Source organism: Salvelinus fontinalis, chromosome 24 (assembly GCF_029448725.1).
Source record: "Salvelinus fontinalis isolate EN_2023a chromosome 24, ASM2944872v1, whole genome shotgun sequence".
In the NCBI taxonomy this organism is placed as follows: Eukaryota; Metazoa; Chordata; class Actinopteri; order Salmoniformes; family Salmonidae; genus Salvelinus; species Salvelinus fontinalis.
In genome coordinates, this window is record NC_074688.1 from 1312766 (window position 1) to 1339082 (window position 26317).

Sequence of the window (26317 nt, forward strand, 5' to 3'; positions counted from 1 at the left end):
TTCTTTAAGAATCTTCTGGTGTTAGAGGACCAAGTTAAGTCCACTGTGATGTGGATACCGAGGAACTTGAAGCTCTTGTCATGGGTTAAGGAGTACAGGAACGGGCTAAGCACACACCCCTGGGGGGCCCCCGTGTTAAGGGTCAGTGTGGCGGAGGTGTTGTTGCCTACTCTCACCACCTGGGGTCGGCCCATCAGAAAGTCCAGGATCCAGTTGCAGAGGGAGGTGTTTAGTCCCAGGGTCCTTAGCTTAGTGATGAGCTTTGAGGACACTATGGTGTTGAACGCTGAGCTGTAGTCAATTAATAGCATTCTCACACAGGTGTTCTTTTTGTCCAGGTGGGAAAGGGCAGTGTGGAGTGCAATAGAGATTGCATCATCTGAGGATCTGTTGGGGCGGTATGCAAATTGGAGTGGGTCCAGGTTTTTTGGGATAATGGTGTTGATGTGAGCCATGACCAGCCTTTCAAAGCACTTCATGGCTACAGACTTGAGTGCTAACAAGCTGACTACACCGCTCGCGTCGCGTGTGCGAGCGTTGCAAAATAAATTTAGAAATCTATATTATTCAATTATTGCACCCACACTGTTCGCGCACGCCAACGAGCGTCTGCGTTGCCAAGCGCTAAAATAAAAGTTAGTTCTATTTGTGACGCAGATCGCGCTGCAAGTTCTACCTCTCCCATCTCCTCATTGGTTTATAGAAGCAGGTACCCACGTACCATCTCCTCATTGGTTATACCCACGTGGGAGACTGAAAGACGAACGAGGTCGGTGGCGGTAATGCACCTAATTTATGAAAGTTGCCAATTGCAATATAAAGTCCAGAGAAGAAAAAGCCTGGAAGGAGGAGAGATGACTAGAAATGATTCGGTTGACCATTTTATGTGTGGATTAATTGTCGGAGTAGAGGACCTTGTGCATTTCAGGTAAAATAACAACTCAATGTTTATATCCCAGGACAAATTAGCTAGCAACAGCAAGCTAGCTAAATAGGACAAATTAGCTAGCAAGTGCAAACTAGCTAGCTAAATTGCCATAAATGTTTAATGCTTTCGACCTGTCCCCAAGCTAATGCAATTGGTTCAGAGTTTGTTTTGATATTTTAAACTGCTTGTCGTGATCGCGTTTGGTGTGGGGAGTGCACGATAGGTGCACGCGCGCAGCCGGTTTGGGTTCCGTGTAAGGGTCGGTAGTCATTTAGGCATGTTACCTTAGTGTTCTTGGGCTGAAGGACTATGGTGGTCTGCTTGAAACATGTTGGTATTACAGACTCAGTCAGGGACAGGTTGAAAATGTCAGTTCCAGTTGCCAGTTGGTCAGCGCATGCTCAGAGTAGATGTCCTGGCAATCCATCTGGCCCTGCGGCCTTGTGAATGTTGACCTGTTTAAAGGTTTTAATCACATCAATGACGTCATCAATGCACTTATTGATGAAGCCAATGCCTCAATGCCATCGGAAGAATCCCGAAACATATATTCCAGTCCGTGCTAGCAAAACAGTCCTGTAGCTTAGCATCTGCGTCATCTGACCACTTATTTATTTATTTATCTGAACGAGTCACTGGTGCTTCCTGGTTTAGTTTTTGCTTGTAAGCAGGAATCAGGAGGATAAAATTATGGTCAATTTTGCCAAATGGAGGGTGAGGGAGAGCTTTGTATGTGTCTCTGTGTGTGGAGTAAAGGTGGTCTAGAGATTTTTTTTTCTCTGGCTGCACATTTAACATGCTGGTAGAAATGAGGTACAGTTGAAGTCGGAAGTTTACATACACCTAAGCCAAATACGTTTATATTCAGTTTTTCACAATTCTTGACATCTAATCTTAGTAACAATTTCCTGTGTGGGGTCAGTTAGGATCACCACTTAATTTTAAGAATGTGAAATGTCAGAATAATAGTAGAGAGAATGATTTATTTCAGCTTGTATTTCTTTGTTGGACTTTGTTGTCCTTAAGCCATTTTGCCACAACTTTGGAAGTTTGCTTGGGGTCATTGTCCATTTGGAAGACCTATTTGCGACCAAGCTTTAAACTTCCTGACTGATGTCTTGAGATGTTGCTTCAATATATCCACATAATTTCTCTCCTCATGAAGCCATATATTTTGTGAAGTGCACCAATCCCTCCTGCAGCAAAGCACCCCCACAACATGATGCTGCCACCCCCGTGCTTCATGGTTGGGATGGTGTTCTTTGGCTTGCAACCCTCCCCCTTTTTCCTCCAAACATAACGATGGTCATTATGGCCAAACAGATCTCATTTTTTTCATCAGACCAGAGGACATTTCTCCAAAAAGTATGATCTTTGTCCCCATGGCGGTTTTGGACCAGTGGCTTCCTCTTGCTGAGCGGCCTTTCAGGTTATGTCGATATAGGACTTGTTTTACTGTGGATATAGATACTTTTGTACCTGTTTCCTCTAGCATCTTCACAAGGTCCTTTGCTGTTGTTCTGGGATTGATTTGCACTTTTCGCACCAAAGTTCATCTCTAGGAGACAGAACGCATCTCCTTCCTGAGCGGTATGCATGCTGCGTGGTTCCATGGTGTTTATTCTTGCGTACTATTGCTTGTACAGATGAATGTGGTACCTTCAGGTGTTCGGATATTGCTCCCAAGGATGAACCAGACTTGTGAAGGTCTTCAGTTTTTTTCCTGTCTTGGCTTATTTCTTTCGATTTTCCCATGATGTCAAGCAAAGAGGCACTGAGTTTGAAGGTAGGCCTTGAAATACATCCACAGGTGCACCTCCAATTGACTCAAATGATGTCAATTTGCCTATCAGAAGCTTCTAAAGCCATGACATCATGTTCTACAATTTTCCAAGCTGTTTAAAGGCACAGTCAACTTAGTGTATGTAAACTTCTGATTCACTGGAATCTGATGTAGGGAATTATAAGTGAAATAATCTGTCTGTAAACAATTGTTGGAAAAATTACTTGTGTCATGTACAAAGTAGATGTCCTAACCGACTTACCAAAACTAGAGTTTGTTAACAAGAAATTTGTGGAGTGGTTGAAAAATGAGTTTTAATGACTCCAACCTAAGTGTTTGTAAACTTCCGACTTCAACTGTAAAATGGATTTAAGTTAAATCCCCCGGGCACTAGGAGCGCCACCTCTGGATGAGCATTTTCCTGTTTGCTTATGGCCGTATACAGCTCATTGAGTGCAATCTTAGTGCCAGTATCAGTTTGTGGTGGTAAATAGACAGCTACGAAGAATATAGATGAAAACTCTCTTCGTAAATAGTGTGGTCTACAGCTTATCATGAGATATTCTACCTCAGGCGAACAAAACCTTGAGACTTCCTTACTATTAGATTTCGTGCACCAGCTGTTGTTTACAAATATACACAGACGGCCACCCCTTGTCTTACCAGAGGCAGCTGTTCTATCTTGCCGATGCAGCGTAAACCCCGCCAGCTGAATGTTATTCATGTCGTCGTTCAGCTATGACTCGGTGAAACATAAGATATTACAGTTTTTAATGTCCCATTGGTAGGATATTCACGATTGTAGTTTGTCTATTTTGTTATCCAATGATTGTACATTGGTTAATAGTACTGATAGTAGAGGCAGATTACCCATTCGCCGTCAGATCCTTACAAGGCACCCCAACCTACGTCCCCGATATCTCCGTTTCTTTCTCATGTGAATGACGGGGATTTGGGCCTTATCGGTTGTCTGAAGTAAATCCTTCGCGTCCGACTTATTAAAGAAAAAATGTATTCCAGTACAGGTGAGTAATCGCTGTCCTGATATCAATAAGTTATTTTCGGTCACAAGAGACGGTGGCAGAAACATTATGTACAAAATAAGTTACAAATAACGTGAAAAAACACACACATTAGCACAACTGGTTAGGAGACGGTAAAACGGCAGCAATCTCTTCCGGTGCCATTATTATGAAGAGGTTGAAGAGCTTGCCTGTCCTCTCTTGTGAATCATTAGTTAGAGGAGCAACAAGGAGAGAGCCTCTACACAAGATTGACCTTGAAATGCTTTGAAGCTTGAGAGACACCACAGGCATGTTTGCTATGCACCAGTTTTACACTGGCCTGCCACTGTGGCTTTTGGAGAAGAACATCAACAACTCTGGGCTGTGTGTGTGTGTGTGTGTGTGTGTGTGTGTGCGTGCGTGCATGCGACTAACCAGAGAGTGTTTTTTCCTGGAGGAGAGGTCCAGTGTTGTGTCATACAGGCTCTCCACAAAGTTCCTTAGACACGGCACGTTCACCTCGTTCTTTACAGCCTGGAAATGGAGAACACACACTCAGCATCACACACACAAACGTACACACACATACACTCAAGCACACTCAAATACAATAAACTTTGATATGCGCATGCCTCACCCACCTGAGGAGCTCTCCTTTTCAACCATCTATTTCCAATGTTTGAGGGGTGCAAAATCCACTTGTCACTTAAATCTCTGGATCGATTTCTTTCATTTTACTCTGGTGACTCTTTCCTACTGTTGCTAGTGCCATAAATGTTTTCCCGTTAACATAACGACAGCGGAAACATGTGCAATGACCTGTCAAACTCACTCTAGAATTGCCTGAAATGGACTCAATGGACTACATTGGCTTTCCGTTGCATCTATAAGAACACTAATGCTTGGTTGGGGATTTAATACACTGTCTCAACACTTACATCACAAGAAAGAGAAGAAAGATCACTTTTTTTTGGTGGGTGTTGATTTTTTGTGTAATTGAAGAAAGTAATGATTTAATACAGCTGAAATGTTCACAAATGAGATGCGTTGAAATGAAAGCCACTTCTGAAAAGGAAAACTCAGATTATAGTGATACTATGTCTGATCTTGCAAACAATGTAAAGTATGTATAGAAAGGGCTTTGAACCCAGCTAAACGTTGGTTAAAAATGGAACGATGCGACACTAAACTCCAAGGTCTCTGACTTTGAGACTCATGCTGAAATTACACTTCCAAGACGTGTCGCTTGTTCACCCTGTGTATGTTACCAGCCTCGAAACTAAACCCCTGCTACTCGGGACAGACTTGATGGATGGTTTGGTCCCACTGATGGATTGGAAAAACAACCAATTGTGGTTACAAATAACCATGCTGTCTCCACTGACAACACTGTCTTCTCCTAATGCTGGCTGCAACACAGTCATCCACAAGGAGCATGTGTTGAAAGGACCCCTTGGGAAAAATACGTTTCAACACCTCTTGGTGAAAAATCTGACTCAAGCAGATATTACGATATCTCGTCACATTCAACCAGCAAAACCTGATTGACTATTATTTTCATGATTTCGAGCCAAACGTCTCTGTGAGTGAGCAACTTCCCTCCTCCTTGGACTCATGCGATACTGTAGCTAAGTTGAACTTCTCTTGTCCTTCAGACACTTACGCAAGCACCGAAGCCGTATCATGAAAGAAAGCATCAACGTTCAGAGTGGACTCTGCTTACGATGATACATTTTCCGCTTCGAGGGGGACTGAAACCCTTTACAATGAAACTAACGGTGTCAGTCCCACCACTAACCCGGTTTTCTCCAACTGGTGAAACCCTGCGATATCGCCGAAAGATATCCTCGTCTCAGTTCGCAGGTACTGGAACGTTTGCCATACGCGGACGCTGTGCTGAATGCAGGCTACGACAGCCACTGAGCGTTTTGAAGCACATATACCAGGATATTTGGTTGAAAGGCTACAGCCAATCTACTAACAACGTGGCTGCTGACAACTCGTACAAAGGGTCCAACCCTTTTGCCTCGGACACCAACAACAACTGCTGGTTGGGGGGGGTGGTCTCGAGACACAAAGGGGGGGGGGATACGAGCTCAGACCTATGATGAGCCTCGTCGATGCAATTGGGGGGTCGAGGCTACGTGCAACACTGTACGAGGCCGCCCGATCAGGTAACAAATCAAGTTGTGAACTTCCCCACGAGAACAGAGAGGAGCGGAAAAGCCCCTTGACGGGGATAACCTTACAATGCATCTTGAGATATCACTGAGGTGTCCCAGACTGGTCATAAAAGAAGAGTGTTGTGCGTTATTAACGTCTGTCATTCCAGGTGAAGCTGGTTGAGAGAATGCCAAGAGTGTGCATTCAGAATCTCAAATATAAAATATATTTTGATTTGTTTAACACTTTTTTGGGTTACTACATGATTCGTTATGTGTTATTTCATAGTTTTTATGTCGTCACTATTATTCTACAATGTAGAAAATAGTCAAAATAAAGAATAAACATGGGATGAGTAGTTGTGTCCAAACTTTTGACTGGTACTGTATAAAAAACAGTTTTTACTTTCTCATTATGGGATAATAAGGGGAAAAAACTGTTTAATCAATTTTAGAATAAGGCTGTAACGTAACAAAATGTGGAAAAAGTCTGAATATTTTCCCAATGCCCTGTTAAAAAGATAGAGATACCAAACCTGTTCACAAGGTTGGTTAACTCTCCACGGAATTAGGTAAATCCGCTTTTAGTTTTCACCCTCCACATTTTTGGAATCACTTACAAAATGAATTACATTTGGATTCCTTGGTACCACTAGGGCATTTAAAACCCTGATGATAAATGAGTTCACTGAGGTGTGCAGTTATTTTGATTGATAAAACAGGGGTTGCTTTGTTGAAGCCACCTTGCCTCCATCTTGGCAATCCAACATTGTAAAACATATTTTGGAAGCTATAAAAATGCATTTATTAATATCTACATTTGTTTGTGAGCTAAAAAGAAAAAAATATATATATATTAAAATATTTTTCTTAAAGTGTAATGTTTAAAGATGACTAATATTACTGTCCACACTACAAAAAAATATACAAATACATATAATTTTGTCCTTGAAACATTGAATTTAAATGCTGTAGAATTCCATTAAATCCTATAGAGGACTGCTCCTACTGGGGAGTACCAATATGGCCGACCGGTGGCTTCAAAGCCTCTCATCAGCAATCCAGGGTTTATATACATCATTGGTTACAACATCTGGTCTCTTTTACAAACAAGTATCGTTTTCATGACATCCTCAAGACGTCATGGAAAATACGTCATATTGTAGTTGTCATCTGGTCAGATGACCAACTTACTGCCGCTACAGGAACTAGGATCTCCACAAAGAGGCCGGCCAGGGCGTGCTTAATGTCCTTGTCCTTCACTTCCAGGAAGTACTGGGCACAGTCCTGCAACGGACAGCAGCACTTATTAAATACAGCATAAACCCTTAAATCATAAGGATTACATGTTGTAAACCATACAGTCAGCCACTAAGGTCAGGTCACATGCTGGTCAACAAAAAGGCTAAGTCACGAAACTACACCCTTCTCACAGTGTACACTTGAACACTTTCTAGCATGGATTCAATAATGGTGGAAACTCACTCCAGCCAATGCTTAAACCAATCATATGCTTTCAAATGATTGACAGGAATTTCTGGAATAGGTGGTGAATTGGGACGAGAAAAGAAAAGGCCTAGGATTAGAAAAGTATACATAATGCAAAGGAGGGAATGCAAGCTGAAGATAACAAGAGGAATCAAGAAACTCTGGACTTGTTTTAGTATTGTTAGAGATGACCATTCTCACTTATGGGTTTAGATCCCACTTCTGACACGTATTACATTGTTAGCTACATGGATAAGACAGGGAGACATGAGTCAAGTTAATATGTTTACTAAGAAGATGATATGGCCTCAAAACAGGTCATGCAACCAGCTCCTTGGAAATTGACCAATATAGGACAATTTCGACATTAAAAGGTGAGTTGTCAGAAAAGACTGGTTCCTATCACTTCTAGAATTCACTGGTCCTTTTCAACCATGCAGGATTACACACTTGTTCGAGACCGGTGGGCCTGTAACCATCACTTCTGCAGTTTCTGTCGAGCTCACTGCTCACTTCTGTACCTGCATGAACCGGAAGGAGGCTTCAAAGTCCTCCACTGGATACATCTTGACGCGGAAGAACTTGACACCCATGATGAGGCTGACGGTGCTCTGGACCACGTAGGGACTCTGCTCCTTCTGTCTCAGCTCCTTCAGCTCAGACAGAAACGTTTTCTTCACAGCAGGAAATCTGAGAAGGAGAGGAGGAGACAGAGAGTCGGAACAAAGGTAGCGTCCCAAAGAGCGCCCTAATCGAAATAGGGTGCGCTACTTTGGACCAGGGGAAAATAGCCCATTGGGTGTCTATTACCAGAATGCTGACATAGTTAACGCAAATAATAACGAATTTCAATGGATGATGCTAGCTAAATATGCTAACGAGGCAAAAGAAAATAATCTAATTGCAAAGACAGTCAATCCAGCTCATAAAGTTATACATATATAGGCAGGATCTACCGAATGTCAGTTTTGGTGAGTTTGAACATTTACAAGTGAACGTCAACGAGAGACATTGTGCTTGTCTGAAGGAACAACAGTACTGGCTGGAGCAACATGTGTTGATCAATGAATGCTAAAGATTGGCTGGAGATGCTCATACCTGTTGTCCCAGTTTAATTACAGGGTTGTGTTCATAAGAGCACGCAACAGACACATGTTTTGATCAGGACCCCCGATCCATTCATTATAATCTAAAAGGCAAAACTGATCCTAGATCAGCACTCCTACACTACGCTAATACTACCCAACCATAGCTCTATTTTTAAGGGCTTTGTTCCTTCGCAGCGATGATCTGGAAAGTTCCAATAAACACACAGTGATTTTCAGTCCTAGTATGGAGGGCAAAGGACTTGTCCAAAACACATGTCTTGTGATCCACTCAGGTCTAGCTCTCTATTTAAACCAGTGAGATTCTCAGGCAGATGTGTACAGAACAGAAGCAGGAGAGAGCATTGTGACAATTCAAACATACCACAATTGCTAAACAGTCATTAGTCATCTCCAATGGCAACATTAAACATGAAATGCATCCCAAATGGTAATCTATTCCCTACATAGTGCACTACTTTTTACCAGAGCCCTATAGGTCCTGGTCAAAAATAGTGCACTATATTGGGAATAGGGTGCCATTTGGGACAAATCCGATGGTATCCCCCTGAATGACAACAGAATATTCTCACACCTGATCAGTGCTATGGTACATGTTTTTTTTTAACCGCATACATTATTGTCCTGCATCCTCAAGTGTAGGGTAATTGAAATACGTTCAAATACTGCCCAAAGTCTGACAGCATACTATCTTAACTACACAGTAGCCTATGAATTAATTAAGGAATGAATAAGTGAATGAATGAATGAATGAATGAACAAACAAACAAACAAACAAACAAACAAACAAATGAAAGAATGAATGAATGAATTAATGACATACAGTATGGATTCTTGTTTAAAGATGACTTAATGAACTGTGGGACTTACTTGGCCTGGGCTAAAACTCCTATGACTTCTGCATAGAGGTCTGCTACAATGTGCATGTTACCAGTGTTAGGACCATGATACCTGGCAAACAAACAGACAGGTGTAAGAATAGGGGAAAAGGAAAGGAATAAATAAATACTGTATACACAGAAAGTCATATAAAAGCAGAGCTAAACATACCCTTCTTTGTATCTAAAGTGCTTAAAGGCCAAGTTAATGACTTCACTGACCAAACTGTCCAGGACAGGGTGGAGCGGCATCTGGTCATAGAGAGAGAGAGCAAGAGAGAGGGAAAGAGGGGGGGGGGGACACTGTCATGACAACATTCTGTTACAAACAGAAAACTCCAGTCATGAGTCTGAGATTGAGCAAACGGAATATATCTGCCCTTTAATCTGCGTCCCAAATGGCACCATATTCCCAAAAAGCCTATCGGGCTCTGGTGGAAAGTAGTGCATTGTATAAGGGATAGGGTACTATTTGGGATTTAACCAAGAAGTGGTTGTTCTGTAAAGTATCCCTCAGGGGAGCCATATCTAATGACGATGTGAATGCTAACGTTGGTCAAAATGGCACTTATGTTCAGTATACAACACAAACTTTCACTTTAAGAAATTAAGAGTTTTGTTCTTCCCAGAACATTGAAGGACAATAATGTGCTAGGTGGGTTTAGTGTTTTAGAGTGGAGTATATAGAGAAAATGAGTCACCTGTTTTAAAACTTCTATAAGTACGAGGGAGAAGATGAAGTCGATTGCCAGATCCCTCCTTTCAAGTAGAAAATCTCTGTGCTGTTCATCACTGTGAAACATCAACAGGGTTGGACAAGTTAGCTCAAAGCTGTCAAACGAGAGCAGTTACCAAGTAATGTCACAGATTACACCACACAAATCGGAAAATAAATTACAAAAGTGAAATTGATTTATCATTATCCAATTTGCATTTCGGCAGCTACAGTTGAAGTCGGAAGTTTACATACACTTAGGCTGGAGTCAATAAAACTCATTTTTCAACCACTCCACAAATGTCTTGTTAACAAACTAGTTTTGGCTGGTCGGTTAGGACATCTACTTTGTGCATGACACAAGTACTTTTTCCAACAATTGTTTCCATACAGATTATTTCACTTATAATTCACTGTATCACAATTTCACTGAATCATAAGTTCATACACTAAATTCACTGTGCCTTTGAACAGCTTGGAAAATTCCAGAAAATGATGTCATGGCTTTAGAAGCTTCTGATTGGCAAATGTACATAATTTGAGTCAATTGGAGGTGTACCTGTGGATGTATTCCAAGGCCTACCTTCAAACTCAGTGCCTCTATGCTTGACATAACTGTAAAATCAAAAGAAATTGTAGACCTCCACAAGTCTGGTTCATCCTTGGGAGCAATATCCAAACGCCTGAAGGTACCACGTTCATCTGTACAAACAATAGTATGCAAGTATAAACACCATGGGACCACGCAGCTGTCATAACGCTCAGGAAGGAGACATATTCTATCTCCTAGACATGAACGTACTTTGGTGCGAAAAGTGCAAATCAATCCCAGAACAACAGCAAAGGACCTCGTGAAGATGCTGGAGGAAACAGGTACAAAAGTATGTATAGCCACAGTAAAACTTCTCCAGAACTGCCATAAAAAAGCCAGACTACGGTTTGCAACTGCACATGGGGACAAAGATTGTACTTTTTGGAGAAATGTCCTCTGGTTTGATGAACCAAAAATAGAACTGTTTGGCGATAACGATCATCGTTATGTTTGGAGGAAAAAGGGTTAAGCTTGCAAGCCGAAGAACACCATCCCAAACGTGAAGCACGGGGGTGGCAGTATCATGTTGTGGGGGTGCTTTGCTGCAGGAGGGACTGGTGCACTTCAAAAAATAGATGGCATCATAAGGAAAGGAAAATTATGTGGATATATTGAAGCAACATCTCAAGACATCAGTCAGGAAGTTAAAGCTTGTTCGCAAATGGGTCTTCCAAATGGACAAGCATACTTCCAAAGTTGTGGCAAAATGGCTTAAGGACAACAAAGTCAAGGTATTGGAGTGGCCATCACAAAGCCCTGACCTCAATCCTATAGAAAATCTGTGGGCAGAACTGAAAAAGCGTTGGTGAGCAAGGAGGCCTTACAAACCTGACTCAGTTACACCAGCTCTGTCAGGAGGAATGGGCCAAAATTCACCCAATTTATTGTGGGAAGCTTGTGGAAGGCTACCCGAAACATTTGACCCAAGTTAAACAATTTAAAGGCAATGCTACCAAATACTAATTGAGTGTATCTAAACTTCTGACCCACTGGGAATGTGATGAAAGAAATAAAAGCTGAAATAAATCCTTCTCTCTACTATTATTCTGACACTTCACATTCTTAAAATAAAGTGGTGATCCTAACTGACCTAAGACAGGGAATTTTTACTGGGATTAAATGTCAGGAATTGTAAAAAACTGAGTTTAAATGTATTTGGCTAAGGTGTATGTAAACTTCCGACTTCAACTGTATATGCTTCCATAGCCATCTGCTATGCAATAAGTCAATGATAATGTCATTCAATTCAGGCACAATGTCTTATACTGTACAGTGTTTTCTTTGTGTTTGAGTTCTGGTTATAAAATGTGACAGAGTGTTCATGGGAAGTCCTATTGGACGTTCTGTCTCCTGTACCGTCAAAAGGTGTGTGTGTGTGTGTGTGTGTGTCTGTGCATATACGTGTGTTACTTTTTTGACTTGGTGTTGGCTCTGGGTCTGTATTCGTGTGACTCTGGGTCCTCTAGACCGTTCTGTCTTCTGTACCAGTCAAACAGTGTCCTCAGAATGGACGGGAGGCAGTACTCCGCCAGAGAACTCATAGCAGTGATCACCTGAAACAACAAGCAAATACATGAAAATGGTGTATACATATTGGTCAGTCAGATCATTATTACATAACACTGTTCCCTCCAGCCAAGAACCTGACGTAATGTAAAATCAACATCCATATTTAGATTAGATTAGATTTAATTGGAGTTGCCAACAAATGTGAATTTTTCTTGAAATTAACCAACCCTTCAAATCTTGTCGTTGATTTGTGGTTGACATCTGGTTAAAATGAGTGCACGTTGACCCCTTTGTTTTCTGTCAACAAAAAATTCCATTGACCGTTGTCACGGATCCCCCCCGGTACTGCTGCTCATTCTGTTCACCAGTTCCGCAGGTCTTCTAGCCTTCACTGAACGGGATTCATTATCATCAACCCTGGACTCTCTTGTCTGATTACACACACCTGGTTCCCATTTCCCCTGATTAGTATGTTATATATGTGCCCTCTGTCTTTGTCGGTTATTGTTCCCATGTCCGTTGGTCGCGTGAGTACCTATGCATTGGTGCAGCTGTTATGCTGCATGCTTTATGTACTGTGTATTACGTGTATCGTCCCGTGTCGTTCAACGAGGTTTACCCTCGCTCTTTTGTTTGGGTACAGCCCAGTGTTTTTGTATACGAGTTAGTTTTGGGTGTATTAAAAACCCCTATTGTGTATTCCTGCGCCTGTCTCCAAAATCCTTTCTACCAGTGTGACAGATGTTGTTGGAATGTTGGTTCAACATATTTTTGCCAATGGGTTGTATCTTTTTCCCAGTCATGTTTCATTTATATCTGCATCAAAATCACTGTGTCTTAACCCTCACTGTCCTCCACACAACAGAAGCTGCAGGCAGTGAGAGGGGATTAGAGGAAAGGTAAAAGATAGAAGAGAGAGGGACAAGGGGAAAGAGGAGACGAGTGGAGAAGAGAGAGAATGGAGAAGGGACAGAAGAACAATGGAGAAGAGAGAGAGAGAGATGGGAGACAGGGTCCTAGGAGACTAGGAGTTGAGGTGCCCATGGGGTGGCATACATCTCTCCAGGGAGGAGAGGGAAGGAAGGAAGGAAAGGCGGGCCGGCTTGGACCTGGATACAAGCACACGGAAAGGGAGGGGAGTCTGGTGAGACCAGGGGAATACAGCGGGCCTTCATTCAGCACGAACAGGAGAAGAATCCTGCCTCTGTACACTGTTGAATGGCTTCAAGCCTTAGGCACCCGGAAACACATGCACATAGGAACACAAACACACAAACGTGTGCACACACACACACACACACACACACACACACACACACACACACACACACACACACACACACACACACACACACACACACACACACACACACACACAAACCTTCTACTATACAGGCACCTAGAGAACCACAGATTTGGAGAGACCCAGTGGGGAAGGTTGAGTTAAGCACTACCCAGCCAACAAGCATTAACAGTGATGATGGACTGACTGCTCAATACAACAAGCTTGTGTATCATTTGTTGAGTAACTTTTTCTGAGACCTGAAAACGTGCTTTGGCTCCAGGAGCTAAAATGTATTCGCTTGAGCTCAGCGACCACAACCCTGCCTCACTGATTTTTCTGTCCATTAGAGAGTAACAGTTCTTACCTGGTCAAACTGAGGATCCTCACCCCTCTGCAAAGACTTGATCAAGGGTTTCTCCTGTGAAAACACAACAGAAAAATAATATAAAAAAATAAATGAATTCAAAAACAAAAAAGTGACACACCAAAGCTCTAAAGAGCTTCCTCTCCTAATTCTCTCCATTTCTCATATCAGGACCTAGTGTTGGACGTTGTGGGTATTTTTGGAAAGGGGAGTTATGATCAGTTGATGTATGGTCATTATATAACCCAGGGTAGGTTCCAAGTGGAACCCTATTTCCTATACAGTGCACTACTTCCTAATCCCTATGTAGTCCACTACTTTAGACCAAGAACCACAGGGTTTATATAGAGAATAGTGTGCCATTTGGGATGCAGCCCCAGAGTTAATGAGAAAAGACATCAGTCAGTTGGAGGTCTGGGCAGCTTCTGTCAGACAGACAGGAGAGATGGGACATTAATGACGTGCCGCATCAGTCTTTACTCAGCTGGATAATGCCCATAATGCCAGTCACCTAGTTAGCGCCTTGGGGGTCTCATTTATTTGTCAAAATAGTCTTGCGCTCAGATTTGACCATAAATAGTGCGTGCTGTGCGTTGATGTCGTATGCCAATAATGTCTTCCACACACCAAGGTTGTAAATGACGCATCTTGACCTCGATGTAAAAACCTAAATGGGTCATTTCTTTTCCGTTGCAAATGTATGAAACATACTTATGAAGTGATTTACACACGCTTGTGTTTAATGCATAGACGGTACCTTTTTTAGCATGCATTTCCCTTCGTTTTAAGAACTGAAGGTACGCACGTATAAAACTAGGCAAATTCTATGAGGCCCCAGGACCGGCCTACCTCTCATGACCCCTGGGGAGGCCTTTTGTCTTAACTCTGTGCCAGTGTTCTTCACTTCACGTTGGTACATTCCAATGATTCCAGCCATACTCTTAGATTGTTCATGTAGCTACACACAGTCTGAATCTAGAAAACATTGGAGTGATTGAAATCTCAAGAGTCAAGTTTATACTCTCCTGCGTAAACGTCTGCCTACATCACTTCATTGTTAACTTATAGACATATGAGGCACTGCATCAGATCCGGTCTCAGGGATGGCTAACTCTGGACATCCCTTCAATCTCCACAGAGTTGGGTACACCTTATGTGTGGAGTAATCTCCAATGCACTTTAAGATTGGAAGAATTGGTGCCGCTAGGGAATTTCAGACGGCTGTTAGGGGACCTTCTTACAGGGAGAATGTGTCTGTTTTTTATTATTGTGTTTTGCTTTTCATGTATAATAACATGTAGTTTAATGTGTATATTACATTTTGATTTTTATATTGTTGTGCAAACCAGGGCTCATCTGGAAAAGAGACCTTGGTCTCAGCATTGACTCCCTGTCAAAATAAAGATTAAATCAATAAAAAATGTAGTTCTTTCTGTCTTTGTGAAAGCAGAATCAGTGCATCAGCATTTTACACAGCCGGACAGTGCTGATTATGGCCTTCAAGGTGTATCAGGGTGTTAAGTGTCCTATTTGGTCAGACAGGACAGCACAGAAGCCATGTATTGATGTTTCCACCCAAAGCTAACAGTCGTAAGTGTTTGACTGTGACTGTGAGTAGGGTGGGGAGATAACTGATCGAGAAGTCAACAAGCAATCCGGTAAGTCTTCACTTAAAGCCTGCAGGTATGATGCCTTATTTATTTGTTATTGTAATGATTCTGTATGTTATGTCTCTATGCAGGAACTTTCAAACTGACTCAACGGTTGTAAATTCATCAGGACCATTATGAGATTATCATAAGAAATTATAAGGGGTTGTACATGCTAATTACAAGTTGTACAATGCATTATAACCACATCATAATGCATTCTACCTGCAGGTTTTAAGTAAAGCATTACAGACCTTCCTGTAGAAGCAGGACAGGCAGCCTAGCCTGTGACACACAACTTGTGTGTCCCTATTTCCTATATTATGAGTCCTGGTCAAAAGTAGTACACTACATAGGGAATCAGGTGGAATTTGGGACGCAGACACAGATACATTCAAACGGGACTGGTCCTCTGTTCATTCAGACAACCTTTTACAGTAGGTGTTGACTCGTGCATTATTAAGTGATATTTAAGTCTTGTTTTCAGTGCATAATTGATGAAAGACTTTCATGCACTTTTAATCTAGATGGAGTTCAAGGCGTTGGTGGAGGGTTAATCCAACACTATTATTCTCAAACAGTAGCAATGTGGAGACACAGATCATCACATTCAATACTACTCATTTACATTGCTATGGCAATATACTGCCGCTGTAGTCCATAACATTACATGACATTTAAACCCTTAAGCTAAAATGATAAACAGCGCATTCCACTTGTAGTGAATGAGGTTATAATAATCAAGCGGTTATAATGATCCAATTTCCTGCATGGACGTAATCACTCTAAGAGCAGTGTATGTATAGGAAGAGGACATACAGTATCGGGGGTTTGTCATTGGCTAACCAATAGTCCTGTTGGAAGGTGAACCTTCGCCCCAGTCTGAGGTCCTGAGCACTCTGGAGCAGAATCTTTGCCTCGATCCTGACTAGTCTCCCTGTCCCTGCTGCTGAAAAATGGTGCCAGGTTTCCTCCAGACATGAAGCTTGACATTCAGGCCAAAGAGTTCATTCTTGGTTTCATCAGACCAGAGAATCTTGTTTCTCATGGTCTGAGAGTCCTTTGCCTTTTGGAAAACTCGAAGCGGGCTGTTATGTCCCTTTTACTGACGAGTGGCTTTCGTCGTGCAACTCTACCATAAATTCTTGATTGGTGGTGTGCTGCAGAAATAGTTGTCCTTCTGGAAGGTTCTCCAGTCTCCACAGAGGAACTCTGTGGCCCTTCTCCTCCGATTGCTGAGTTTAGCCGGGCGGCCAGCTACAGGAAGAGTCTTGGTGGTTCCAAACTTCTTCCATTTAAGAATGATGGAGTCCACTGTGTTCTTGGGGACCTTTAATCCTGCAGAATTTTTTTGGTACCCTTCTCCAGATCTGTGCCTAGACACAATCCTGTCTCGGAGCTCTACGGATAATTCCTTCGACCTCATGGCTTGGTTTTGGCACTGACATGCAATGTCAACTGTGGGAGCTTATATAGATATATAGGTGAAACAGGATGCACCTGAGCTCAATTTCGAGTCTCATAGCAAAGGGTCTGAATTCTTATGTAAATAAGGTATTTCTGTTGTTTATTTACAAAAAATTCCAAAAACCTGTTTTTGCTTTGTCATTATGGAGTATTGTGTGTAGATTGATGAGTTAAAACATATATTTAATACATTTTAGAATAAGGCTGTAACGTACATTTTCAGTAGTTATACATTCTACAGTAATTTGTTGCAAAGTTTCAAGTGCATGTTTGATGTGGTGGCTGTGCTTGTTGTTAGTGCAGAGAAAGGTTGGTTTCATTAGTTTGGCAGCGATTACAGCCTCGATTCTTCTTGGGTATGATGCTACAAGCTTGGTCCACCTGTATATGGGGAGTTTCTCCCATTCTTCTCTGCAGATCCTCTCAAGCTCTGTCATGTTTGTTAAGGAACATCATGCACAGCACATCGGGCTCAAGTCCGGAGTCTGACTGGGTGACTCAAAGACATTCAGAGACTTGTCCCGAAGCCACTCCTGCGTTCTCTTGGCTGTGTGCTTAGCGTTGTTGTGCTGTTGGAAGGTGAACCTTCGCCCCAGTCTGAGGTCCTGATCGCTCTGGAGCAGGTTTTCTGCAAAGATCTTTCAGGGACTTTGCTCCATTCATCGTTCCCTCGATCCTGACTTGTCTCCCAGTCCCTTCTCGTTGAAAAACATCTCCACAGCATGATTCTGCCACCACCATTTTAGAATAAGGCTGTAACGTAACAAAATGTGGACAAAGTCAAGAGGTCTGAATACTTTCCGAATGCAGTATACATGAACATTTTAATAAATAAATACACACAAATGTCATGAAAGAAAGAATACAACTAAAGACAAATAATGTGTGGGTGTGTGTAGAGTGTGTGTTAGAGAGTGTGTGTTTGTGTGTGCATCTATCAGTTATACATACTTGACAGTACATTCACACAAAAAGTAGGTCACGTGGGGGAGAGCCGTTGTGCCATGAGGTGTTTCTTAATTTGCTTTTTGAAACACGGTTCGTTGTTCACGTGCACTATACGGAATGGAGTTCCGTGCAATCACGGCTCTGTTTAATACTGTATGTTTCCTTGAATTTCGTCTGGACCTGTGGACTGTGAAAAATCCACTGCTGGCATGTCTGGTGGGATAATGTGTGTGTCAGTGCAGTCGACTATGCAAACAATTTACAACATTCAACACATTAATGTTCCTTATAAAAACAAGAAGCGATGCAGTCGGTCTAGTATTGATTTTAGCCCTCTGGTAACAGTGAAGAGCAAAACGTGCTTCTCTGTTCTGGGTCAGCTGCAGCTTAATTAAGTCCCTCTTTGCAGCACCTGACCATATGACTGGACCATAATCAAGATAAGATCAAACTAGAGCCTGTAGGACTTGCTTTGTGGCGTGTGGTGTCAACAGAGCAGAGCAGACCTCTCCCCGTCTTTACAACCCTTAAATCAGTATGTTTTGACCATGACAGTTGACATTCTAAGGTAACACCAAGTAATTTAGTCTCCTCAACTTGCTCAACAGCCACACTATTCAATACCAGATTCAGCTGAGGACTAGAACTTAGGGATTGATTTGACTAACTGTGGTTGCTGACACGTATACTGCAGGGTTGAATCATTAGCATACGTAGACACACAGGCCATGCGGTACGCTACACTTTACATGTTTAACAATAGAGAAGCTTCCATTAAACAAAACCCTCTGTGTTCTATTAGATAAATAACTCTGAATCACCTATATGGCAGAGGTTGAAAAGCCAATTTCAACAACGGGTTATGGTCAATAATGTCAAAGGCTGCACTGAGGTCAAACAGTACAGCTCCCACAATCTTCTTATTATCCATTTCTTTCAACCAATCATCAGTCATTTGTGTCAGTGCATGTTGAGTGCCATTCTCTATAAGCATGCTGAACGTCTGTTGTTCATTTGTTTACAGAGAAATAGCTTTGTATATAGTCATACACTATTTTTCCCAAAAGTTTGCTATGAGTCGGCAGCAAGCTGATTGGTTGGTTGTAAGAACCAGTAAAGAGTGCTTACCATTCATGGGTAGCGGAATGACTCTGGCTTCCCTCCAGGTCTGAGGACAAACATTTTTCTCCAGACTCAGATTAAAGATATGACAATAGGAGTGGCAATATAGTCCGCTACCATATTCAGTAGCTTTTCATCTAAGTTACCAATACCAGGTGGTTTCTCATTATTGCTGGACAACAATAATGTATCCACCTCACCCACACTAACTTTACAAAATGTAAAATTACAACACTTTCTCTTCATTATTAGGTATTGTATGCTTGCTAAATTTGCTTACATTGACAATGAAATAGTCATGAAAGTAATTGGCAAAATCAAAGGTTTTGCAAGAAATGAGCCACCTGATTCAATGAAAGATGCAGTTGAATTAGTCTTTCTGATCATAATTTCATTTTTTTTTTAAAAGTATTTCAAACCTTTTTTCCATCATACTTTATGTGGATCAAATATTCAAGGGTAACTTTCAGACCCAATTTATACTACTATTAAAATGTGAAACAGATAACAGAAAGTCCATGTTAATACCAAATGTAAATGGGGTCTCCCTCAGTTCACCTAGGGTTTTGGAGTGGTATACATCTAGTTGGTGACTGGTCAGTGCAGGGTGGAGTTTCCCCTCTGTACAGATCTAGGATCAGCTTCCCCTCCCCCATTCCTAACCTCCTGAGTGGCGCAGCGGTCTAAGGCACTGCATCTCCGTGCTAGAGGCGTCACTACAGACCCTGGTTTGATTCCAGGTATGTATCACAACCGGCCGTGATTGGGAGTCCTATAGGGCGGTGCACAATTGGCCCAGCGTCGTCCGGGTTATGGTTTGGCCGGGGTAGGCCGTCACTGTAAATAATAATTTGTTCTTAACTGACTTGGCTGGTTAAATAAAGTATAAATAAAATAAAAACCTTAGCCATTAATGGGGAAAATGCCAAACTGAACACAGATCAGCGTCTCGGGGCAACTTTACCCTACACCCTCAGGAGGGTGCAAAGTTAAAGACGTCAAGATAGAAATGTACGGTGTAGAACACGTCTGTCATGTAGAATAGGAAATTGTGTCAGATTTTATTCATTACATTTCTATCTGCAAGTTACTACTCTTTTGAATACTGGTCTAATATATATTTTTTATGCACCAGTGCATGATAACCTGACAAAATCCTTAACTTTGATTTATATATACAGTATAATAACATGTCTTAAGAAAAATATAATTATAATGGGTCCTGATTAACTGGACATAGGTCTACTTACTGAACATAAAGATGGTTAAGAAGTTTCTTAGGAGTTTCCTTCAGAGTTTTTTTTTTTAAAGAGTTTCTTAATAAGAGAGAACACGTCAGGGACGTGAACACCGGTCATGTACATAGAGTTTGTCTTGGTAAACATCCTGTAGTAACAGGATCCCCCACTGACTAAACCTGAAACCTGAACCTGCAGCTACCCGTCGCTCCCACCTGCTCCAGTCCTTCCCCTCCATAAGAGGGATCAATGTTGTGAAATGTTAGTCGGCAGGGTCAGTTGTCCAATGACACGACAAACTGTAGGAGATTTCACTTTTAGGAAGGCCCTAACACTTTACACCAGCCACCCAAGTCATAGACTGTTCTCTCTGCTACTGTACGGAAAGCGATACTAATGTACCAGGTCTGCAACCAACAGGACCCTGAACGGCTTTTACCCCCAGGCCATAAAACAGCTAAATAGTTAGTTAAATAGTTAACTAAATAGCTACCCGGACTATGTGCTTTGACCGTTTTTGCACTAACTTTTTTGACTCATCACAAACGATGCTTCTACTGTTTACTATCTGTCACTTTATTACTAGTTATATGTACATACAGTGTATATACATCAATGATTATGTTATTCACACATGACGTATACAGTGCCTTGCAAAAGTATTCATCCCCCTTAGTGATTTTCCTATTTTGTTGCATTACAACCTGTAATTTAAATTGATTTTTATTTGGATTTCATGTAATGGACATACACAAAATTGTCCAAATTGGTGAAGTGAAACAAAAAAAATGACTTGTTTCAAAAAATTCAATAGAAAAAAAAATGAAAAGTGGTGTGTGCATATGTATTCACCCCCTTTGCTATGAAGTCACATAATTAGTTAAATAAAGTCCACCTGTGTGCAATCTAAGTGTCACATGATCTCAGTATATATACACTTGTTCTGAAAGGCCCCAGAGTCTGCAACACCACAACGCAAGGGACACCACAATGCAAGGGGCACCACCAAGCAAGCGGCACCATGAAGGTACAAGGAGCTCTCCAAACAGGTCAGGGTCAAAGATGTTGTCAGAAGGTGGGTGTAGCTGGTGCATGAAGTCAGGCGCAGGAGAGCAGAATGAGTGAGCAACGTACTTTACTCACAATAAAGGCACAAGGTAACAATAGACTTGACCAACAATAAACAATAATCAGTTACGCACGGGTGAAAACAGCACCCGTCTTCTAGCGAAGAAACAAGGAGAGGGACCGACTTCGGCGGAAGTCGTGACAGTTGTGGAGAAGTACAGATCAGGGTTGGTTTATAAAAACATATCAGAAACTTTTAACATCCCACAGAGCACCATTAAATCCATTGTTAAAAATTTGAAAGAATATGACACCACAACAAACCTGCCAAGAGAAGGCCTCCCACCAAAACTCACAGACCAGGCAAGGAGGGCATTAATCAGAGTGGCAACAAAGAGACCAAAGTGAACCCTGAAGGAGCTGCAAAGCGCCACAGCGGAGATGGGAATATCTGTCCATAGGACCACTTTAAGTCGTACACTCTACAGACCTGGGCTTTACGGAAGAGTGGCCTGAAAAAAGGCCTTGCTTAAAGAATAAAATAAGCAAACACATTTGGTGTTCGCCAAAAGGCATGTGGGAGTCTCCCCAAACATATGGAAGAAGGTACTCTGGTCAGATGAGACTAAAATTGAGCTTTTTGGCCATCAAGAAAAATGGTATGTCTGGCGCAAACCCAACACCTCTCATCACCCCGAGGACCCTATCCCCACAGTGAAGCATGGTGGTGGCATCATCATGCCGTGGGGATGTTTTTCATTGGAAACTGGTCAGAATTGAAGGAATGATGGATGGCGCTAAATATGAGGAAATTCTTGAGGGAAACCTATTTCAGTCTTCCAGAGATTTGAGACTGGGACGGAGGTTCACCTTCCAGTAGGGCAATGACCCTAAGCATACTGCTAAACCAAAACTCGAGTGGTTTAAGGGAAAACATTTAAATGTCTTGGAATGACTTAGTCAAAGCCCAGAGCTAAATACAATTGAGAATATGCGGTATGACTTAAAAATTGCTGTACACCCATCCAACGTGAAGGAGCTGGAGCAGTTTTTCCTTGAAGAATGGGCAAAAATCCCAGTGGCTAGATGTGCCAAGCTTTTAGAGACATACCCCAAGAGACTTGAAGCTGTAATTGCTACACACGCTCAAGTTTTTAGTTTTATTTCTTGTTTGTTTCACAATAAAAAATATTTTGCATCTTCAAAGTGGTAGGCATGTTGTGTAAATCAAATGATACAAACCCCCCAAAAATCCATTTTAATTCCAGGTTGTAAGGGAACAAAATAGGAAAAATGCCTAAGGGAGTGAATACTTTCGCAAGCCACTGTATACTTGAACAATCTAAATCAATATTACCCTAAAACCATTCAGTGTGCTACCCAGCATGCAACATTCTCTATGTCTCCAGGCTTGGCACTTGACCTTCCTCTGACCTAGGGTCATGCCCTCACTTCCCCCCATGCCACGAGGAACTCCCTTGATCATTAAACTGCTCTGCTATATTACTATTATGATCACAGCAACACAATAATCAAATACAATATAAAACAAAACAGCAATCAATACAATGTAAAATAAAAATACAGCACAACATTTAAGAAAAGCAGTTACATTCTTCAGCTACTAGGTCCACAATCAACACTTTAAATTGCCCTAGCAGCACCAGAACATCCAATTGTAATGAGTTTTGTAAATTGTTCCAGCAGTGAGGCGCATTATTTACCTAATTCGGTAGTGACCCGAGTATCCTCAAGAGTTAACCAACCCTGTGGACGGGTTTGGTAACTCATGTTTTTATACTTCAACAATGAAGTTACGTAAGTCGGAAGCTTGAGTAGTAGAGCTTTGTAAACAAAAGAGGAATAGTGAAGTGATCTACGGGACTGAAATGAGGACCAGCCAACCTTTTGATACAGGATGCAGTGATGAGTATTAAAACCGTGACCGGTGATAAAGTGAAGAGAACTATGGTAGATGACGTCCACAGGCTTAAGAGTAGTGGCTGCTGCATTCTGGTAAATGGTGTCACTATAGTCAAGAACTGGCTGGAAAGTTGACTGTACAATCTGCTTCCTGCTGTTTAGGGAGAGGCAAGATCTATTTCTAAATCATAGCTTTTAACTAGCTGATCAGTATGTTTTTTAAATGTTATATCCTTGCCAATCCAAATGCACAGATATAGGAACCCATTGGAAGGGAGAACCATTCAATTATAAAAAAAATTAAAAAGTCCATCGGAAACATTTTTGAGAGAATTAGAGAACAACATACAGTAGAAGTCAAAAGTTTGGACACACTTACTCATTCCAGGGTTTTTCTTTTTTTCCCAACTATTTTCTAGGACCTCCATACTATAACCAGGACCTATGTACTAGGCAGTGTCCGAGGAAGGTCCAAAAAATTGTCAAAGACTCCAGTCACCCAAGTCATAGACTTGTTCTCTCTGCTACCGCACAGCAAGCGGTACCGGAGCGCCAAGTCTAGGACCAAAAGGCTCCTTAAAAGCTTCTATCCCCAAGCCATAAGACTGCTGAACAACTGAACTAATCAAATGGCTATTTACATTGACACCCCCGCACATTGACTTGGTACAGGTACCCCCTGTATATAGCCTCGTTATTGTTATTTACATTTCTTGTGTAACGTTTTGAAAAAAAACTTGTATTTATTTAGTAAATATTTTATTAACTATTTCTTGAACTGCATTGCTGGTTAAGGGCTTGAAGTAAGCATTTCACGGTAAGGTTGTATTCGGTGCATGTGACAAATAAAATTTTATTTGATTTGAATTAGTAGGTGTTTCCAAACTTTTGACTGGTACTGTATATTTAGTCTTGCCCACATTAAGTACAAGTTTTAAACCAACTACGGCTTTGTAAGGCAACAAAGTTAGATTGTAGCTTTAACAACGCCTGGTCTACAGTTGTGGCACATGGACATACAGACGGACGAACAGATGGACACAGACAGACACAGACACGGATGGACAGATGGACGGATGGACAGGCAAACAGATAGATATACAGGGCAGACATGCTGACTCACCAGCGGCTCGGCCATGATGATGCGTATCTTGCGCTCGGACAGCGTGGTGAAGTTTACGAACAGGCTCTTGAGGACATACTCCCCCGGCCGGCTCTCTGGGTCGATGCTAATGGGCATCATGGCTGGAGGACCCTTGTCTCCTTGTGGACTCAGCACTGGAGGGATGGGTGGCTTACTGTATCCGGTTCCCACTGGAGACGCTGGGGACACACCACAGCACACAGGTAGGGTTAGGAAATGACGGACATGTGACATATTCTACCTGTAATTGTGTAAGAGCAGCAACGTACTGTTGCTAGAAGTGTACTCCGTCGTTTAGGACGTTATAGTCAGGTTGTATACTGGATGAATCAGGATGTTTTGTTATCTTCTTTTATGTTATTTTATTTTTTATTGAATATTAAAACATACATTCTACAGTACTTGCAGTGAAGCCACTCAACATTTATGTTACATTCAGTCATCTAACAGACTCCCATCCAGAGCGACCCACAGAAGCAACCAGGGTCAATGCCAATGGCCCAAGCTACCAACCGTCATGCCACAAGCCCTCGAAGTCCCCCCCACAGTTCCCCGAGAGCTGCCCCTCAACCGTCCAAGACCCCCCCCACAGACCCCCCCCCCCCCCCAAAAATCCTAATAAAGTAATTACATTCACAAGACCCCCCTCAAGTCACCGTCCCCCCAATGCACCAACAACCAACAAAATGACGAAAGAGAAAAACTAATTTAAACAGAAAACATTGCAAAAACAAAAGACAACAAGGACAACAAAAATCATAACAGCAAGCCCAACTGAATACGTTTGAGTGTATGGCAGTATTTACATGTGTGTATGTACAGTATGTGTGTGTGTCTGTGTATGTGCACGTGTGTGCGTTTAAATGCTAGTGTCTGTATATGCATGTGTTACGCGCGTACAAACACCTGCACCTAATACTTTTACTAAGAGTATTAGTATATTAGTAATTGACTGACCAGGTCTCTCCAGATCTCTCAACAATGCTATTTCTATAGTCAATTTTAGATTCATGTTATGCTTTTTCAGCCATTACTGAACCTGAGACCAGAAACAGGCTGAGGGCAATACCAAAACAAATCGTCTATTGATTCTGTATCCTCACAACAAAATCTGCAGAGCTGCGATGATTGTATGCCCCAAATATTTAACATCTTGTTGGTGACAAAAATTCTGTAATTTTTTTTTTCTGAAATACACAAAGTCTTGAGTCTTGCTTCGTTTTATATATCATCAACTCAACTCAACTCATTTTTGATGTACCATGGAATCGGTACATCAAAAATCTCTTCCCAACTATTTTGCAATCTGTTTGGCACAGCTGTTAACATCCTGGACCTCAAATGAAACTGGTATACTTTCTTATTAACTTCTTGCGACTACAGGGGGTGCTGTTTTCTCATTAGCATAATTGCATTACAGATTAAACGGCTTCCTACTAAATTCTTTATCGTACAATATGCATATTATTACTATTATTGGATAGAAAACAGTCTCTAGTTTCTATAGGCGTTGGAATTTTGTCTCTGAGTGGAACAGAACTCATTCTACAGCAATTTCCCTGACATGGAGTCAGATTTCACACATTTTGGCCCCTGATCTGGAGTCAGTTTAAAGGCCACTGTGAACGCTATCAGGATACGGACACTGCTTACGTCTTCCCCTGGATGCCTTTACGTGATGACGATTTGAATGGTATCGATTGCGCAATCACAGCCCCTATAAAACAAAAACACGTGTAGGTAGGCACTCCTTTCCAGCTGCGTCGGACACACGGTGGTCACCGACCCGTTCTGTTTCTACTCGTTATAGGAGTTAAAAACATCATAAGGTAGTTAATTTAAACCGTTTTATAGCAATTTATATCCGTTTAGTGCGATTTTGGGACATTTATTTCTGAGACACTGTGAATCTCTGGGCACGGTTCCAATTCATGCCGAACGCAA

The 26317-nt window shown here is 41.7% G+C and overlaps 1 protein-coding gene across 7 annotated transcripts in view; it reads right to left on the bottom strand.

Annotated features, from left to right (window-relative positions):
* The window catches only part of LOC129821727 (protein furry homolog), a 222270-nt gene that overhangs the window by 129504 nt on the left and 66449 nt on the right, over positions 1-26317 (bottom strand). For all 7 annotated transcript variants that reach the window (XM_055879325.1, XM_055879322.1, XM_055879326.1 and 4 more), the window contains exons 2-10: positions 24353-24552; positions 13815-13868; positions 12067-12209; positions 10051-10141; positions 9522-9601; positions 9342-9422; positions 7887-8055; positions 7072-7164; positions 4151-4249 (exon numbers count right to left, since the gene is read on the bottom strand). In XM_055879325.1, the coding sequence (XP_055735300.1) occupies positions 4151-4249; positions 7072-7164; positions 7887-8055; positions 9342-9422; positions 9522-9601; positions 10051-10141; positions 12067-12209; positions 13815-13868; positions 24353-24472 (930 nt within the window). In that variant the 5' untranslated portion in view covers positions 24473-24552. The remainder of the gene's footprint in view (positions 1-4150; positions 4250-7071; positions 7165-7886; positions 8056-9341; positions 9423-9521; positions 9602-10050; positions 10142-12066; positions 12210-13814; positions 13869-24352; positions 24553-26317) is intronic.